Source organism: Colius striatus, chromosome 19 (genome assembly GCF_028858725.1).
Source record: "Colius striatus isolate bColStr4 chromosome 19, bColStr4.1.hap1, whole genome shotgun sequence".
NCBI classification, from domain to species: domain Eukaryota; kingdom Metazoa; phylum Chordata; class Aves; order Coliiformes; family Coliidae; genus Colius; species Colius striatus.
In genome coordinates this window covers 11,592,637-11,612,176 of record NC_084777.1, presented here as the reverse complement: position 1 = coordinate 11,612,176, position 19,540 = coordinate 11,592,637, and the positions used below count along the sequence as shown (strand labels likewise).

At 50.9% G+C, this 19,540-nt stretch overlaps 1 protein-coding gene across 1 annotated transcript in view; it reads right to left on the bottom strand.

Moving 5' to 3' along the window:
• Positions 1-19,540, bottom strand: part of CACNA1B (calcium voltage-gated channel subunit alpha1 B) — a 324,587-nt gene that overhangs the window by 24,728 nt on the left and 280,319 nt on the right. The window contains exons 35-39 of the mRNA XM_062011331.1: positions 18,418-18,483; positions 16,848-16,939; positions 15,033-15,183; positions 10,921-11,048; positions 5,798-5,894 (exon numbers count right to left, since the gene is read on the bottom strand). Coding sequence (XP_061867315.1) covers positions 5,798-5,894; positions 10,921-11,048; positions 15,033-15,183; positions 16,848-16,939; positions 18,418-18,483 — 534 coding nt within the window. The remainder of the gene's footprint in view (positions 1-5,797; positions 5,895-10,920; positions 11,049-15,032; positions 15,184-16,847; positions 16,940-18,417; positions 18,484-19,540) is intronic.

Sequence of the window (19,540 nt, the reverse complement as noted above, 5' to 3'; positions counted from 1 at the left end):
TGAGGGACTGGAGTTGTTAAGAGCATCCTCTCAGCAGCTCCTGTGCAGCCCCTGGGGCAAGAACTGCTCTGGGAACAATCCCCAAGCATGAACCAATCTGGGATGATGGAGCACTGCTTGTGGGAAACCAGCCTGAGCTTGGGGAATAAACTATTTGCTATGAATAATTCACCCTGACCTAGTTGTAGTTATTCTCCTCTCATTTAACTCTTCTGTTGGCTTCAGAGGGGCTGGCCAAGGCCTTCCTCCCTGCCACAGCCAACAGAGCAGCCTGCTCTGTCCTTCCAGCCGTGGGCTCTGTCTGCCACATGATGGGATCTGTTGCATGGAGCAGTCATCCTGCCTTCAGGAGGTGCAATCTTGCTCCTGGTCCAGCAAAAGCAAGGCAAGATGCTAGCTCTGTGCAGAAAGGATGGCACGGCTGAGCAGCTAGAAAATGGGCTGATCAAACTCTTGTTTAGCCTTCAGGGACTTAATCCAGATTTGCAAACTCTTGTGGCAGTGATGGGCAAGTGCAGCCCTGGATGAGATGGGGAGCCAGCCCAGCTCTGACATCACCCCCCATCACACATCCAGGAGCCTTGGCCACATCAAGAGGTGCTAAAGGGAGAGCCAGCACCCTCCTAATCCCTCCAACAAATCACCCTTGAAACAGAGTGTGCAAAGCTGTGCTTGACAGCACCAACAGAACCACAAGATAAAGCCAAGAGCCGCCAGCATCACCCTGCAGACCCCAGGCAGGGCTTGGCATCCATTGCCCTGGCAATGCTGCCTTCTCCTGTCCTCAGACAAGGAGGAACTCTGATGAGCAGTGGGGAAAGGCTTAGGTTATTGCCTCCAGCACACCAATCCCAGGAATCACACCCTCAGGTTCTCAAACAGATGCTCCTCCCATGCTGTTCCTGCAGCGATCTGCAGGCTGGTGCACTGCAGTGCCAGAGACACGTCGCAGCCTCATGGGCGCTTCCTTCTCCCATGTTCTCTACCAATGCAAGCAAAGCTCTGTGGTGCAAGGACCCCACTGACCTCAGGGGAGGGCAATGCTGGCTGCCCTTATTGCTACTACTGAGCAGCACATAAAGCCCAGCACATAAAGCCCAGGGCCCTTCGCTATGAGACTAAAGAGGCCTCAAAGCCTCAACACGTGACTGTAAACAGAGTTAAAAACAACCACCATCACCCTCATCTGAAAACAGATAAGCACACCTCAACGCAGCAGACTGAAGCCAAAGAGGTGTTCTTTCCCCTTTTCATCTGACTGGGTAGAAGAGATGTTAAAATTCCCTCCCCTCACCCTTTTCTCACCCCCTCAGCGTGGGACAGAGCTCTCCTGGCACCCGAGCAGCGTGGCTGGAGGACCCCAGGCATGCACATCCCAGCAAGCAACAAGCCACATGCATGCAACTGCTGAGGCTGCTCACACCAACCAAGGAGAACAGTTGAGAGAGAGGAACCAGAAAAGAGCAGAAAGGAAGGACAGCAGCCCAGGAGGCTGCACAGAGGGAAGAATCCAACCGAAATGACAGTGTGCACATACTGAGAAGGCAACACAGACAAAGACAGGGGAAGACACACAAAACTTTGGCAGAGAGGACTGGGAAAAAATATATATGGAAAGAAAAAGGGTGGACATGTGGGGCAAAAGAGCTTTTGCCAGAGAGAACAGCAAGGTGTGTTTGTTTCTTAAAAAAAGTCATTTGGTTCAGAGGGAGAGAAACGGTGCAGAGAGAAAGCTCTGGCTGCTGTCAGCACCGGCTGAGCTGTGGCTGCAGGACAAGGGGGTCGTGGTCCCTCCACACTGCTGGAGGTTGGTGTGGCTGGGTGGGCTGCACCGTCCTCCCCAAGGCTCCCATCACCCGTGGGAGGACAGCAAGGGTGACTCTGGGAGTGGGGGGCACTATGTGGGTGAAGGGCAGGGGGATGCAGCCGCCATCCAGGGAAGATGCTCAGCACCAATCTGTCCCCGTGGATGTGCTGCTCCTAGTGCTGCACGGAGAGTGGAGGAAGAAGGGAGCAAAACCTGCCTCTCTGTGAGGGTTCAGGCTCAGCAGCAGCCACAGCAGGGAGAGCTCAGCCCAAGCTGCAGCCTCACACCATGGGAAAAATATCAGGTCTGGTCTTGAGTCTGTATTTCTGTAGTTTGAGACTCTTTGATACGGTGCAAAACGACTCTGATCACCTCTGAGCTCAGAGAAGTGCTCTGCTTAATAGAAACCTAACAGATAGATGCTCAATCTGAAGTCAGTTGGTATTTTTTTAGAAAATGTTCTTTTCTGGACTGGATGATGTCCAAAGGTCCCTTCCAACCCCATCATTCTGTGATTCCCTGATTCGAGCTGTTTGACTTGAACCCGTCTCTCCTGGTTCAGTCACACCCAGACACTTCTCAGGGGTTTCTTAGCAGATGGGTCTTTAAAAAACACGAGGAGACTGTGTTTCAGAAAGAAACCATCCAGGTGTACCTGAGTTCTGTGGAACTGCTCTGTAAAGACAGAGGAATTAAATGAGATGGCAGCTAACTCACAGGGAAGGCACATCCATCTGCTGCAGCAGTGGAGCGCAGAGACAGCACACACTGAAAACCAGCCCAAAGGCTCGGTTAAAATGCCTATGAGATGATCTTTTTTATCCCCTTTTTTATCTGTGTAAGATTTTTGAGGTGCAATCAAAGGGAGAGCTTTATGCCTGTGTGGCCCCAGAGCAGAGCCGGTGGCCATGCTGCACACACCTCCAGCCAGGCTCTGAGCAGCACACAGCTCCCTCCCTGAGCCTCTTGGATGCAGCACGTTTCCCTGGTTCAATTAAAAAGTTTTTCAGAATGAACAATAAGTTTGAGTGATTTCTTCATCTTACTGTCTGAAATGTTTTCTGTTAAAATAATTTCCTTCATGAGGGTATTTGAGGAGCCCTTCTGGTGTTGCCTCTGTTTAATGGCTAACTCCTACAGTACTGCCTACTCTAATTACTCCAATCTAATCAAGAAGGGGGGAAAAAAACCCAACATGGTACTGAAGGGCTATTGAAAACAAATAGTCCAAGAGCTGTAGGAAGATAAATGGGGATCATATTGGTGTGGTAATTTGCTCATTAGCACCCTCCCTCCCCAAATCAGCCTAAATGGATGCAGAATGAGAGAGGAGAGATAGAAACACTGATAGTGGAGACATACTTAGAGAGACAAAGTGATGTGCCATAATTTCAAAGACCAAAAAAGAAAAGGTTACAAGAAGAAGAAGAAGAAAAAGCAGAAGATCCAAAATTCAGTCTGCTTGGGAAGCAGAGAGAGCACCAGAAAAGTCCAGAACAACACTAATGCCACAGAAAACCGGCACCCACTTCAGCCACGGCACAAAAAGCTGGTGGTTTGGCAGCAGCTTCTAGGGAGGGTTGGTCTACCTTATAGGCAACTCGAGCAGGGCATTTCTTTCCAAGGCCTAGAGGTGGGGACATGTGTCTCAGCATCTCATACATGTCTGTGTAACTGATGCGCCCGCTGGGAGGCAGAGGGAGGGAGGCAAAAGCGAGAGGACACAGAAACCAAAGCGCACCGGGATGGGAGAGGGGGGAAACCAAACGGGGAGAAGGGGGATGGGGAGAAAGGCAACACAATGGAGCAAATGAAAAGGAGAGAGAAGGGAAAGCAGACAAGAAAACAGAGATCAGGTTAATCAGATTTCTTGGGGACACAAAACCAACAGGAAGAGGTGGGTGAGCTGAAAGGCTTCTCCGCTCTGCTGCCGCGGTTCCGTGCCACCGTCTCCTCCCGAGCACAGGGATGGCTGTGGCCAGAGCTGCCCCTGGCCCTGCTGGTGCAGAGAGTGTGGCGAGGGCTGGGGCTTGGCTGGCTCTTTGCAGGGGGTGCAGGAAGATGCTTCTTCCCCTTCTCACTCCCCTCAAACCAGTCAATCAAGATGCTGTATTCACCATGCCAGGGAGAGCTGGGAGGCAGAGTTATGGGACAGGACTTAAGAGAAAATACTCAGCTTTCCTGCAGTGGATAAAGTTTGGGTTTCAGGTCAGCCTGTGGGCTATGAGGGAAGCAAAAGGCCAATACTGATGTGATTGCTCAGGGGACAGACTGGGATTGCTCTGTCTCCAAGCCAAGGGTGCCACTCTGCAAAACCTCAGTCAGCGTAAATTTCTCCTCCAGCCTGAACTCAGGTCAGACACAGCCAGAGCCCAGCACTCAACCTGCAGGAAGCTGGTGGAAAGGAGACCTGTTTCTCCCCAACATTTGATGGGGCTCTTCTTTCATCCAGCCAATGCCAACTGGTTGTCTTCCACAGCTGGCTCTCCTGCATGTTAGAGGCCCTCAGGCCAGCCCACTGCTGATGGCATCTGCCTTGGTGGTAAGTAAAACCCTGCCCTGAAAAAGCAAGAGGTGCAGAAAGAGCAAGGAGTTCTCCTGCATTGCCTTTTTCTGACTGTTGGAAGTGTGAGCATGACCATGACAATCTCATTTTGTCTTCCCAGCAAGCTGCCTGCTTATTAGCTTTGGTAAATCCGTGCTGCCTGTCATCTGAGGAGACCTGAGTATGTTAGTGATTAATGTTTAACCCCTGCAAAAGCAGGACGCTATTATCACCCCCACTATACCCAAAGGGCAACCAAGCACCCATATGAAATCCCTTTCTCAAGCAGACCAGGTATGGAAGCAGGCACCCACACATCAGCTTGCTGTCCTGACATGGGCCTGAGCCCCTGGGTAAAGCACTGATACAGGAGGGGATAAAGGGGAGAACACACCGAGACAAAAAACATCAATTCCTGTCCTTGGTAACCAATGTAGTTAAAATATCACCCAGGGTTTATAGGCCAGAGCTAATTCAAATGCTGCCGAGAGCCTCAGACTGTAATTACAGGCAACAGCTTCCCCCAGGCTTCTCCTCTCTGTCCCTGCTCCCTGGCTGGAGGCACAGGGTTCTCAGGCTTTCTCTGCAATCCTTGCTAACTCTTAATCCCCACTCAGGTGTGGAAAGCACCTGGCTGGAGCGAAAGAGAAAAGCAAGCACCATGCTGGCTGCTTCTGCTTCTCCTTCATCTTGTGTTCTCCACCCACTACAAGAAAATCCCTGTCTGTAAGTGGGGCTCCACTGCAGCCCAGCATCATCCTCTGCTGATTTCTGGGCCAGATCTGTCTCTAATTCCCCACCTCAGTTCCCAGGCACATTGCACTTTTCCAGGAGCCTTCAGGATGTCCATCACAGCTTACAATCCCTGGGATGTAGTTTTGTTCCCAAGGCAATCTCTGGCTGTTGCACTGCAGGAAGCTCATCCCTTCATCCCTCCCCAGCCTGGGTAACCATGCCATGCTGCTGCCCAGTGAACCCGTGCCCAGATCTCAGCTCAGGATAGGGAAGGGTTCAAACACTGGCTATTCACCTGGATCAACAGTGCTATGAAGGCCAAACAAAAGGGACTTGCTACTGCCTAGAAACCTTGGGATGACATTTCTCTCCTGTGTGTACATAGAGAGGGGACAGTGCCCAGATGCTGCGCTACTTTCCCCCAACACTTCCCACCTCGACCCAGCAGGATGGAAGCTGGAAGGGTCACTGTCTCATAAAGCTGCCTGTCTCCAGCCAGCTGGGGTGTGGGAGTAGATGGGGAAGAGATGCATCGAGGAAAAAGGAGGCAGTCAGTCAATCATTCCTTTTTCTCAGGCAAAGGGTTAGTTACATTACAGTTCCTTTTCTGTGCCGTTTGCACTTGGAGGGGGGAGGTAGGGAGGTGGGGGTGGTAAAAAGAAACAAAACCAGAACTGAAAATGCTGGAGGGAGTCTCTGAAGATCCACACCTTGTATGCCACCCTATGAGGGCACTTCTTCCCTAGGCCCAGGGGTGGAGCAATTACACGTAACAAATTGTACATATCCTTATAATGAATCCGGCAACTGGAAAGAAAACATCAGACATTACAACAGCAAAAACTGGGAGGGAGCAGATTTTCCCCAGGCAAACAGGAGAAGTTGGAAGGGCAAAACACGCTGAAAAGCAAGATTAGTCTGATGGCAAGTGGCTTGTAATGAAGGAGGCACTTGAACACAGAGAGAGAGAGAGAACTTTGAACTGCACAACAAAATCTCTACCCTTGTGTTTTCTTCCATGAAACCTCTGTGCATCTGGTTCCAACCATTGCATCTGGTTTCCTTTACCACTCGTGTTTTATCTCCCTGTGTCTGAGTATCTGCCTAGAGACAGCCCCAACCCACTGCCCAGGTGCTGCAGCAGCCTGAAATACCCACAGCCCGCAGCACACAAGGAGCCTGTTTGATGGATTACAACTGGGATTCAATTCAGCTGGCTCAGAAGAGCTTGGGAACCTTTACCTTCCACTGGTACCACCTACATAACCCCAGCAGAGCTGTACTCTGCTTCATGGGCAATAAGCAATTTGCTGCAAGTCCAGAAGCTGCCCTCTCGAGAGCTGTCTTGGCCACTGGCACTGGGAAAATCCAGCCTTCATTACCAGTAGGTGAAATCAGATGCCTGGAGGTAGCTTTATGGTCAATCTCATTAACTCCCAACAATATTTGCAGCTAATTTAACAGCAGGATTAGATTTCTTAAGCTTTTGTAAGCAACCAAATCATGTACAGAAAGAGCTGCACTGAACTCCAGAACGACCTCTGCAGAAGAATGAGATGATTTGGCTTCATTATGTTTATTTTGGTACATTATGCAGAGAAGGCTGGAATATTTTGGAGTATCTCCTTCAATATTACTGCTTTTTGGGTTGTGAAGAATTAAGGTCTATTCAAAACTTTCACAATCAACTCAAAACTCTTGATTCAGAAGCAGAGCGAATGGAGCTGTGCAAGTCTTGGCTGCAGGCCTAATCGTGGCTATACAAAGCCTATTGGCTTCACTGAGCCGAGAAGTTTACTGACATCTTGGAAGGGTTCTGTGAAACCAGAGTGTAGAAAATACATCAGAGCAGTTCCCTGAGCCTCCTAAGAGCCTGTGGAAGGCCTGAAAAGCAGATGTATTGCATCAAGAAGGTCATGGCAGCACATCACGACACATTATGACCAAGAGGGATTCTTTCCCAGGTTTTTAAACCTATTTGGGTTTAGTTTCTTTTCATCTGCAGCCCCTTATCTCAGACAGATAAGGAAAAGCTCTCCCTTGGGAGCACCTGCAGCTGCAAGTCCTGCCAGTAGCATCTCCCTCAGCTCCTGGGAGCAACTGACAGGGGTGGGACGGCAAGACCAACATTTCCAGCCTCTCAGGGGAGTACAACAAAGAGCTCACTTCATACATCTTGAGCACATAAAACCTTAGAGCAAACTGATTCTCTTTTCTTTCCCAGTTCCATTCAGTGTTTTCCCTCCTTTCCTGATTAACTCCCAGCCCTGCACCCAGCCTCTGTATGCCCCACATTTCTCTCTCTCTCTCTTTTTCTGTGCCACCCCTAAATCCAACCATGTCCCGTACTTACCCCTGCTGAGTGTGACACGCATCTAGAACAGCTCCTGGCTGCTTGCTTTACTTCCCTTTGAGTGTTTTTCCCCAGGAAATTTTACAGCAAGTTGGATTTGGTAACAAAAGTATTGGCAAGAGGTATGTAAACACACACACATAAAGCCTGTCTTTAAAACATTATCTCTAGAACAAAGTGTAACAACACCTGGGCTCTTCACCCATGCAGCATCTTTCATCCAGGGTGTCAAGCTATGGAAAGTGGCCAAACACTGCAATTCCTCATTTCCTTGGGGCAAACAAAGAAGATGCCTGGAGAGAAGTGACCAGTTAGTGACAGATGGAAGTAGGAAGCAGCTCACCTGCATCCAAGCAGAAGGTAACACTGCCTGGGAGTTGTTCTTCGTGCAAATGATGCTCAGGTGATTATTCACCATTCCCTTACAGTGGCAGCTGAAATGCTTGAAGGAGGTGGCTAACATGCAAAACAAGAACTGGACCAACATTTTCTTTCCAAGAGTTTGTGGTGGGACAAACAGCTGAGTTAAAAAGGGTCCTCTAAAGCCCTGCATCTTCAGATCAAAAGGGTGCACTGCTAGGAGCTGAACCCTAAAAGGTACAGTCCACAGGTAGCTACGGAGAAATACAATGTCCAGAGCTTCACAGAAGTTCAGCCCACATGGTCAAATGTCTGTCCTAAACTGTGAATGGTTTTCTGATGACTTTGCAACTGCAGAACGTTGGTCCTGCCTGTGAAAGCACTGAAGTGATTTCAGTGGGACTATTCCCACATGGAAAATCCAGGACATGCCCATGGTTTAGGATCAAGCCTCAAGCATCATGTCTTGGCTGGGCTTTGACCCACATTTCTGCTCCCAGCCTCGCTGCCAACATCAGTAGCTTCTCATCAGAGCAAAATGACAGGAAGGTTAGAGAACACCAGAAGCATCATCTTAATATATGACCTATGGTGTATTAGCAGCTCTGGAAGTGAAAAGGTTTGGCCCTGAGGGACTCACAAAATGCAGCCTCTGAGCTCAGAGTTAATAAAGTGAGGAAACCTTTCTGTAAAGTTAATGCTGTGTCTCTTCTGGGTGGAAAGTTCTTGAACATGCAAACATTAAAAAGGCACACTGACACTCATTTTCCCCCTTGCAGGTGTGTTTCTCCTCCCACAGACTCTAACCAGAGCCAAGACTGGTTTTTTTGAGGAGAGAACGGGCACTCCCATGTTTCAGTCTCACTGAGATTTTCCAGGGGGATGAGATAGGATTGGATTTAGAACAGGGAAAAAGAGCTATTTACTGCCTGCCAAATCCCCACAAAGGACCTGTCTGTGTTACAGAGCACGTGGTCATGAAAATCTGCTTGGAGATTACCAGTTGCTAGTAGATGGGCAGTATATAGGTGGGCTTGTAGTATGGGTGGCTCTGAGCTAGTTACAAATCACCCCCAGTTCAGAGGGATGCAGTCATTTCCAAAGGCTTACACTTAAAGTTTGCCTAAATCAAGCTAACTGAGATTTTAAAGCAGTTTAATTGCATCCTAGCAGGGAGCTTGAGATGCTGATTATACAAACACTTTCTGCATCTGCCTCTACTGAAGGGAAACAAAGAGTGGAAAGACTGGAGGAGCTGGAGGCAGCTGCATTACCAACACAGAAGAGATTCATTGCAGAGAAACCTGTGAGGAGGAAAATGGGATGCAAAATAGGGCTTTAAATATAATAAGTTTCCCAACAGGCAAATTCCCAAGCTGCAGAATATCAAGGAAATTACTGTGACTTGTATCTCAGAGCACCTATAAATGAGAACACAGTCTCCAGGACTGTTGTGCAGTAGCTTTCTCTGGGCAATGGAGAAAAGCAACATATTCGAATCCGTCTCGCTCTACAAGTGATCACTGCTCAGAGCTGTGCCCTCATTTAAAAAGAATGCCTTAAAATCCTCCAGCAGTGGCTCCTGGGTCTGCACAGCACAGTGCCACTCCTCCACTGCCATGCTACTTACACCCTTCAGCAGCACAGGGCCACCAAGATGATCAGGGGACTGGAACATCTTTCATACGAGGAAAGGCTGCAGGAACTGGAGTTGTTTGGTCTGGAGGAGACTGAGGGGGGATCTTATTAACATTTACAAATATCTAAAGGGTGAGTGTCAGGAGGTTGGGACATCCCTTGTTTCTACAGTAGCTGGCAACAGGACAAGGGGTGATGGGATGAAGCTGGAACACAAAAAGTTCCACTTAAACGTAAGAAACAACTATTTGGCTGTTTCAGTGAGGGAGCCCTGGCACAGGCTGCCCAGAGGGGTTGTGGAGGCTCCTTCCTTGGAGCAATTCAAGACCCTCCTGGACATGTTCCTATGCCACCTGATCTAGGTGACCCTGCTTCTGCAGGGGGGTTGGACTAGATGATCTGTAAAGGTCCCTTCCAACCCCCACCATTCTGTGATGCTATGATTCTAAGAGAAACAGAGATAAAACCATAAAACCAAACACCTCACTATCTGGGTGTGAGAAAACCATTTCCTCCTCTAACACACTCATCTATCAGAAACACTTTATCAGAGGCTCACTGGGAGCTGAACCATTTCCAACGCTGGCCTCATTGAATTCTCTTCTTATTTCACACATCTTACGTTCCAAATGCAAGTCCAAAAGCTGACAGATTATTCAGAAGAACAAAACTCCCTTCTACACTTTGATGTCATTAGAAGGAAGCTTCCAAGATCTAAACACTGGGCTTGAGGAAAAAGGGCTGTTTCAAAATGTCCTGTTTTCAGCAAACCACCCTTGGGAAGCACCATGTCACTCCCTGCTGCCTCACAGGTGGGAGAAAGCAAGGGGTGAAGTTTGAGCCTGCAGCCCTTGACCCAGCTGCAGAGCACTGGGGTAACATCATCTCCTTTTAAGGGAGAGGCAGCACCTTGAAAACCTGAGCTGTGTGGTTTTTGTGTGTGTGGCCTCAGATCTCTGCACAGGGTTTGTGGAACTATCAAGGTGGTTCTTAACTCAGAGAGAAATGCTGCACAAATGAGGTGTAACAAGGACCAGCCTCCCAAGTTAACTGAGTGTGGCCAATGGCAAGAGATTCTGCATATTTTTGTCTCCAAGCTGGGATGCAGAAAGCAAAGGCAACCAAAGCTCCTTTGGAAATGCTCAACAGCTTTTCTGCTCTGCCATTGAGCCAAGACCATTTGAATTTACTCTACTCATTTTTGGCCCTGTGTGTGTGGTGGGAAGGAGGGTGTGTTTTGCTTTCCTGATTTGTTGGTTTATATTTATCTTGTGCCTGTTTGAAGGAAATGCCTCTGTAATGATATCAGCTTTGTTCAGAGCACGGGGAACTGAAGCCATTTATCACCAACGTTACCTCAAACTGTGGTGGCATTTTCCTCCTGGAGCTGAACTCACACTCAGACAGGCTCTGTGTGTGTGTGTGGTATTTATACCCAGTGTACATCCTTTTCTCCACAGGTAAGTTTAACAGTGTACATACCAGGCAGCTGGGTCATATTCAGCCCAGACACGAACAAACTCATCCAAGTGATGAGGCCCAAGGATGGAGGAGTCTCTGGTCAGGTATTCAAAGTTGTCCATAATCACAGCCACAAACAGGTTTAACATCTGCACAGAGGAAGCAATAATGCAGTTAAAGAGAGGAGAGGGAAGACAAAGCTGGAAGGGGAGCAGGTCCAACTCCCTTGGCAGTGTGTGTGATTTCTGCAAGCAGCAGCTGCACCCCAGGGAATAAACTGTACAAACCAAGCCCTGGGTCCCTGGGGAACCTGCTGCCCCCTCCTCCCCCATTTCCAGCTCTGCAGTGTGCAGCAGTTCTGCCACAGCTTTGGACTGCAGACAGTTTGGCCATGCCTGCATCTCCTGTGCTGCCCCACATCCCTCAGTCCTTCACCCCACAGCAGCACAGAGCAGCACACGGGCTGAGTCACTGCCTGGGGGATGGGAACTTTCGTATCAAGCCACATCCAGCAAGAAGAAAGACTGTTCTGCAGCCTGAGTGTCCTATTTTAGACTCATAACAATTCATACTTTCAAAGATCCCCAGAAGGATGGGGAGCAGGACACATGAAAGGCTCCTGTCCCTAATGGCCATGGTCTAACACAGACGCTTGTGGCATATAAAGATTCTTCCCTTATTAAAGCCAGTGGAAGAGTCACGAGCATTTCAATGGGAAAAGATCAAGCTGCAGCCAGCAGAATGGAAGAGCAGGAGGGCAGGCAGGAGCAGATGCTCCTGTGCTGGATAAAGACCTGACTGGCACAAGCCCCCTTTGTACATTTGTTGTGGCTTTTGTAGGGAGGCTGGGCCATGAGAGCTGCTCCCCTGCACCACGCTGAGCAAGGGGGACTGCAGCAAAGCAGCCTGTGAGCTCCTGTGTGGGGATGAGCCAAATTAAACACAAGATGGATGTCCCTGGCCAGTCTGCTGGGCTTTACACAAAAATCATTGAATTCTTTTGGTTGGCAATGCCCTGAAGCTGCTGCAGCCCCAGCCCTGCCCTCACCCTGCCCAGCCCAGCACTGGCCTCAGCACCTCAGCCCCACGGCTTTGGGATCCCTCCAGGGCTGGGCACTGCCCCAGCTCCCTGGGCAGCCTGGCACAGGGCTGACACCCCTCTCAGGGAAACATCTGCCTCAGCTCCAGCCTCAACCTCCCCTGGGGCAACTTGAGGCTGTTTCCTCTTGTCCTGTCATTCATTGCTGGGGAGCAGAGCCCGACCCCCAGCTCCCTGCAGCCTCCTGTCAGGGAGTGTCAGAGAGTGCTGCTGGCTGCCCTCAGCCTCCTCTTCTCCAGGCTCAACACCCCCATTCCCTCAGCCCCTCCCCAGCCCCTTGTGCTCCAGCCCCTTCCCCAGCTCTGTGCCCGGCTCTGGCCACGCTGCAGCCCCTCAGTGTCCCTGTGGCAGTGAGTGAGGGGCCCAGCACTGACACAGCCCTGGAGCTGCAGCCTCCCCAGGGCCCAGCACAGGGGACAATCCCTGCCCTGCTCCTGCTGCCACCCCACTGCTGAGCCCAGCCAGGCTGCCACTGGCCTTCTTGCCCCCCTGGGCACGCTGCTGGCTCCTGTTCAGCTGGTTTTCAATCAACAGCCCCTGCTGTTTTTCCATCAAAAATCACAGGCAATGGAGTTTGGGTTTTGAGCAGTTTTAAAGAACTCTCATTTCTGTGTGGTCTGGAGGGAGGATGATGGGTGTCTTGTCTCTTGCTGGGACACAATATCCACCAGTACAGAGGTGTAGAGTTTGTAACTAATCACCATATCACCACCAAATACTAATCAGGGACTTCCAGAATCACAGCCCAGCTATGTTTCAGAATCCACTCCAACAGAAAGTGGAGAGCAGAACACAGCCCTCAGTGGGTGCCTCACACTGAGGCACTGGGGTGCCACACACCACCAAGGGCCTTGTCCAGGCTGTGCTGTACAGCACACAGCTGCTCACCTCAGCCACCAGCAGCTTCTGCTCACCAACCCACTCCTGTGGCTGAGCATTCGGGCTTGTCAGCTTGAGCATAGCAACACAACAGCTCTGCAGGGTCTGGGGAATGGCTCACTCACTACTGCAGGTACCCACAGGGAGCACAGAATCACAGAAACTCAAGGGCTGGAAGGGACCTGCAAAGCTCACCCAGTGCAACCCCCCTGCCAGAGCAGCACCACCTAGAGCAGGGCACACAGGGACTCATCCAGCTGGGTTGGGATGTCTCCAGAGAAGGAGCCTCCACAGCCCATCTGGGCAGCCCCTGCCAGGGCTCCCTCACCTCAACAGGGAACAAATTCTTCCTTGTGTTTCTTTGTCACTTCTGTTCCAGTTTATACCCATTGCCCCTTGTCCTGTCATTGCCCATCCCTGAGCACAGCCTGGCTCCATCCTCCTCACACCCACCCTTGATGGATTTGTAGACATTAATCAAGAGCCAGCAACATTTCTGAGGTTTGCCCCTTGATGCCAAGCTCCCTCCCACTGTCCTCAGCCCCAGCTCAGTGCAGTTTTCCCTTCCTTGCCTACAGCTGTTTCTGAAAGTCCCCTTCTACTTTTAAACTTCCAACTTCTATTTTCCAACAGTACACTGTCAGGCTGGACACCCACAAAAGAGGCAGAAACAACATGTTATCCAACTCCTCCCCAGTCTGTGACTCAACAGCTCTGAATGAACCATAAAACCGTGCCCTCCTGGCTGGGCTGTGGCTCTGCAATGCCTGAATGGCTGGAGGGGAAGCACGTGTTTCATTGCACTGAAGTGCCAAACATACTTTAAGAAAGGAGCTGCAGTCCTGGCCCGTAGCAGCCCAGCTGCTTGGCTTTCCCTGCCTGTTTCTGGAGCTGTGGCTCTGTGCAAGGGTTCTCCCCTCTCCCTGCCAGCTCAGCCCGTGTGCGAGCCCACGGCGCTTGTCGGGACTAAGCTCACACAAAGCTGGGTTTTGCACAGATGTGCTCCACCACTACACTTCAAGCAGGATGTCTGGCACGAGCCAGGGAGGGGGAGTGTGGGGTGGGGTGGGTGGTTGTGTGGTTGAAAAAGCTTCAGGAACAGCAGTGCACTTGAAGGTGACAATAGCAATGTCTGACCCTGGCTTAGGGACTAGTACAAACACAAAGTTTGGCTTTAAAACACTGAGTGCTGAAGGAATCAGTACATGGAGCATTGACTCTGTGTAAACTTTGGGGGCCCTGCTTTTTTAATGGTAAGCAGAAGAAAGAAACCATGGGGTTTCAAAGGGGCAACAGCAGTGAGCCAAAAGATCTCAGCTGGAGCCACTGAAGTTGGTCTGTCTGAACCCAGCATCAAACTGCCACGTGTCCCTTCTCCTGGTTAAAGGTTCCTGATGACAGCAGGCATTAGCTGCACAAAGCATCAGATCTCAGGTTTTAAAGCAAACCCATGGTACTGAATGGAGGCCTGATAACATTGCTTTTTGGAACATTTCAGAACTGGGACTTTCATCTCTTCCTGGCTGAAGCCTAATTGGATCCCTGTCCCAGGTTTCCCATTCCTCTGCCTCAGTGGTGTGGGGAAGTGAACTGAGCCCCAAGAGCAGAGAGATTTTTATGCAAGTGATCAGAAAGGCACTGGCACCTCTTAAAGCTTAGACCCATCCCCATACAATGGCCACAAATCAAGTACAACACCTCTGTGTACTGTCACATCTAAAGCTTTCCTGGCACCACTGCAGGAGAGAAGGATCATTGCATTTACTTGACAAACAAACCAAAACACCAGGCATCAGGTAAGTGTGATGCTCCCACTTCTGAACCACTGTTATCATGGCCATTCCCATCCTGCCCTCCCCAAGCCCCTTCTTCAAAGGACCATGTTACAGATGGACACAAAACAGATTAATGCTTAATGCCATATATTAGACCCCCTTGTGGGAAGAAAGATAAAAGCCTTCCCTTCAAACTAATGACTAAATGATCTCTTCAAGGATTAAAAGGATTTTATCACCAGGATAATAAATGGGTTTGAGTGAAGCTGACTTGTAATGCTGTATAAAGCACAACTGGGGAGAAGGAGAGGGAGGGAAGGGCTGGGGAGGGGGGAACCACAACAGCATCTCCACTTTGGGAGAGCCCAGGACCAACTTACCAGGAATGAGCACAGGAAGATGAAGGACACAAAGTAGAAATAGGCAAAATCGCTGCCACACTCTTTTTTGGTGAGGCCAGAGAGCGGGTCACAGGCTCTGTTACTCAGGCACGACAGCATGATCTCGTGCCAGGCTTCCCCCGTGGCACTCCTGCAGAGGGGAGGGCAAAAGGTGAGCTCACCCACCCCTTTCCTTTTACAGACCCATGGCAGCATCCACTCTGTGGTGTTACTGCACCCCACTCACTGATTTATTAGGGGGAAGGTTGTGTCCAGGTGGAGAGACTGTATTTACATTAGGAATCTGAAGTGCCAGCCTGCTGACATGAAAAAGAAAGAGGAACATTTCCCTCTGTTACAGGGGGGTAGGCAGGCTCAGGCAGGCTAAGCTCTACTGTGTACACAGAGAATAAAACCAGACTGACTTAAGCATCTCCAGTGTGAAGTGCAAATGTAAGTAAACAGAGTTTAGAATGTTCCCTTTTGAAGCAGCTGACATCTCTGCCCTAGTGCTGGATGTAATGACACAATAGGATATGAAGCCAGGCTTCTCCATTGCACTCTCTTGTGTCCTTTATCAGGCAGATACACAAATCCCACGATGGTCTGGTTGGTCACCAGCTCCTGGGTTTTCTTCATCATTTCCCTCCTCCTGCTCCAACTTCTACTACAGGAAGAACAACAGCCAGCCAAAAGGAAAAGCTTTGGTGTCCTGGTTGACCTGCCCTCCAAATAAACCACGTCCTGTGTGATGTGCACACGTGGCTGAGCAGCTGAGGGATCTCCATGTTCACTTGCTCCGACTTCCCACGTACTCTCAGACTTTCCCTCTGTAGTTTCTGCACCACACTGACAGATGTTTTTAGGGCACCCCTCCCCAGCACCACAAACAGCCCATCTCATGGCTGCTTTGTACACACAGCCAGCTCACAAGCTTTCCTCCTGGTCTTGGATGTGTACTGAAATAGCTCCCAGGGTGTTATGAATCACACAGCAGATTCCCTCACTGGTGGCATTCAGCCCAGACTCTTGTGCAGAGCCCCATCCCAGTCCTGCAGCTGCTGCACCGGTCCAGAAAGGGACCAAGGGGTCTGGGCAGGAGGCTGAATAATCATCCACTTTCATTAAAGTTCAGAGTGTTGGGTCAGGTGGTTATTCTGAGCTGGAGAGGGCTGGTTTCATTTCCCTCTGGCTTCACAGGAACCGTGCAAACCAAATCCCAGGCAAGAGATCCAGCTCCGAGCGCTGCAGGGTCGGCAGCCCCGAGCCCCTGGCAGGCACTGGTGGGGCCAGAGCGGTCACTAACTGCTGTGTGTCACACACTGAGACCCTCCCCAGGCTGCCCCGAGGGGGAGCCAGGCCTGCACTTCATCCTTGCCAGATGTGAGAACAAAAACCTGTCATTTCATTGATTTTGGTGTTTTTCCTCCCTTTTGAAACTGCCTCATCCCCAGGCAGAACACACCCAGATGGAAACGCTTTCTCTGTGAGCAGAGGTGAGGGTGATGTGCAAGTGCTGATGTGCTGCTAGTGCAAAAAACCGGCCCATTAAAGAAACTGGCACTTAAAAAGTCAGCTCCATGACAGGAAAGACATCCATCAGGTAAACCAGAGGGGTTCTGCCTTATATGAAGCTTCTACCTGAGGTGCCGTGAGGTGTGACAGTGCTGGGTGTCCCTTGGTGGAGATGCAAGGAGGAGCAAGCAGGCTCGGCTGCTGCACTGCAAATACCTTCCCCAGAGCATGTCTGAGCCTCAGCACCGCTGCCATATCCTACAAGAGACTGACTCGTGGGGTACTTTACACTCCACTTACCTGAAGAGAAGCATCAGGGCCTGCAGGAAGGTGCGGAAGTTGTTGTGGCGGTTGATGGAGGTTTCATCATCCAGCGCGATGTTTCCAAACACCTGCCACAGGAAGCAGACGCCGTTCAGGCCAAACAAACCCTCACCTGCACTTGTCAGTAAAGGGGAGGCCTCTTTGGTTTCACATCTTTATCAGTGATCTGGATGAGGGGATTGAGGGCACCCTCAGGAAATTTGCTGATGGCACCAAGCTGGGCGGGTATGTCGGTCTGTGTGAGGGCAGGAGGGGCTGCAGAGGGCCCTGGCCAGGCTGGAGCCATGGGCTGAGGGCAATGGGATGAGGCTGAACAAGGCCAAGGGCTGGGTCCTGCCCTTGGGCCTCCCCAAGGCCAGGCAGCTGCAGGCTGGGGCAGAGGGGCTGGAAACTGCTGCAGGGAAAGGGCCCGGGGGGGCTGGTGCCAGCGGCTGAACAGGAGCCAGCAGCGTGCCCAGGGGGGCAAGAAGGCCAAGGGCAGCCTGGCTGGGCTCAGCAGTGGGGTGGCAGCAGGAGCAGGGCAGGGATTGTCCCCTGTGCTGGGCCCTGGGGAGGCTGCAGCTCCAGGGCTGTGTCAGTGCTGGGCCCCTCACTCACTGCCACAGGGACACTGAGGGGCTGCAGCGTGGCCAGAGCCGGGCACAGAGCTGGGGAAGGGGCTGGAGCACAAGGGGCTGGGGAGGGGCTGAGGGAATGGGGGTGTTGAGGCTGGAGAAGAGGAGCCTGAGGGGAGACAGGAGCACTCTCTGACACTCCCTGACAGGAGGCTGCAGGGAGCTGGGGGTCAGGCTCTGCTCCCCAGCAATGAATGACAGGACAAGGGGAAACAGCCTCGAGTTGCCCCAGGGGAGGTTGAGGCTGGAGCTGAGGCAGAACTGTTTCCCTGAGAGGGGTGTCAGCCCCTGTGCCAGGCTGCCCAGGGAGCTGGGGCAGTGCCCAGCCCTGGAGGGATCCCAAAGCCGTGGGGCTGAGGTGCTGAGGCTGTGGGTCAGTGCTGGGCTGGGTGAGGGCAGGGCTGGGGCTGCAGCAGCTTCAGGGGCTTTTCCAAAGGAAGGCAAATAGTTTGTTCCTGGTTCAAGGGATCTCAAAACCTAGAGCAATCTCTGTGCTAATCAGGGAGATAGAAATGTGTTGTGGATATCAAATGGGGAAAAAATACAAGGTTAATGTCCTTTGTTTCCAAACAGACCCTGTGCAGCATCACAATGCAGCTCCATCCCAGGCCAAGACAACTTTCTCATTCCTCTTCAGAAGGGTGCAGCACCTGAGCTGCTCCCAGCCTCTTGACACACTCACACCCAGAGCCTGCCCAATCTCTTCTTTTGTACACCCAGGGCCACATTCAATGCAGGACCTGGCAATAAGGGTAGAAGAAGGGGACTTTTTTCCCCCACTTCTAATTTACCTGACATTGGGTAAGAACAGGTTTTCACCTCATCCCCAGGCAGGTGTTGATTCTGCTGCAGAGGCAATAATCCATTTGTGCCCTGAACCAGTGGGACAACCCCCTGCTACTTACAGCCAGCACTAAAGGTAAAGTTCTTACCTGCATGCCAATAATGGCATAGATGAAGAAGAGCATTGCAATGAGGAGACACACGTAAGGCAAGGCCTGTGGAAGAGGAGAAGGCAGCATTAATAACAGCAATTGCATCAGTCAGCCACTAGCATTTAATTCCTGGGTAGCATCAAGTTTTGAGTCATTTGTCCTTCAGATGAAGGAAGGGAAGAGAATATGAACAATTCCAGCAACCTTCAGATGACAAACCCCTGTAGCCAGGTACTCATGGATCACAAAGCAGTCTGGGCTTTCCAAGGGCCCTCTAGACATCCTTGCAAGCAGATAAGCAGGGACAGCACAATCAGCAGCTCTGCAGCAAGCACTGCAGGTACCAGCAGGCACTGACACTTTCTATACATAACTGTATGAACATCAATTTTTAATGCCCTTGTTGTAAACTCAGTGTGAGAAAAAACCCCACACAGCCAAGAAACAAGTTCCTGGTGTGAAACAGGCACAGGCTGCCATCCCAGGACAAGGAGATTCTGAGTTTTAGCAAGAAATCTGTGAAGGCTATAACATAATTCTTTCACCCAAGCTGAGAGTAACAGCTCCTTTCCACTTAGGCTAAATGAATGGGTAATTAATGCCTCTTAATTAGTAACAGCTGAAAAGAATGAGGTGTCTTGCTTGGGGCAGGAGAGAGGCTGCTCATCCCACAGGGAGCTCAGTAGGAAACACAGGGCAAAGGGCTGATGTGGCTGCTGCTGGACACTTCTGTCCAAGGGACAAAGACCAAGGGCTCAGTGCATGGGGCAAGACAGACCAGAAGCTCCTCACGCAGCCCAGGACCTGGCCTGGCCCTGCTCCAGGGGCAGCAACTCTGCACAGAAGCTTTGGGAAGGGCTGGGATGACACTGAGAGGGGCCTTGGCTGAAGCCTCTCTCCCAGGATCCAGCCCAGACCACACAGTCCAAGGACACTCCCTGGAGGGGGAACACCTTGCACCCACAGACCCCACATCTCAGCCTCTGTTTGAGGCTCTTCTGGCTGTAGGACTCCTCCTGAGTGACAAGGTGAGGGCAGCAGCAACCACCTCCATCCACCCTTGAGGAAAACACAGTCTAACAAATGTAAAGCACTCCCACCTGACAAATCAGTCCCTTGC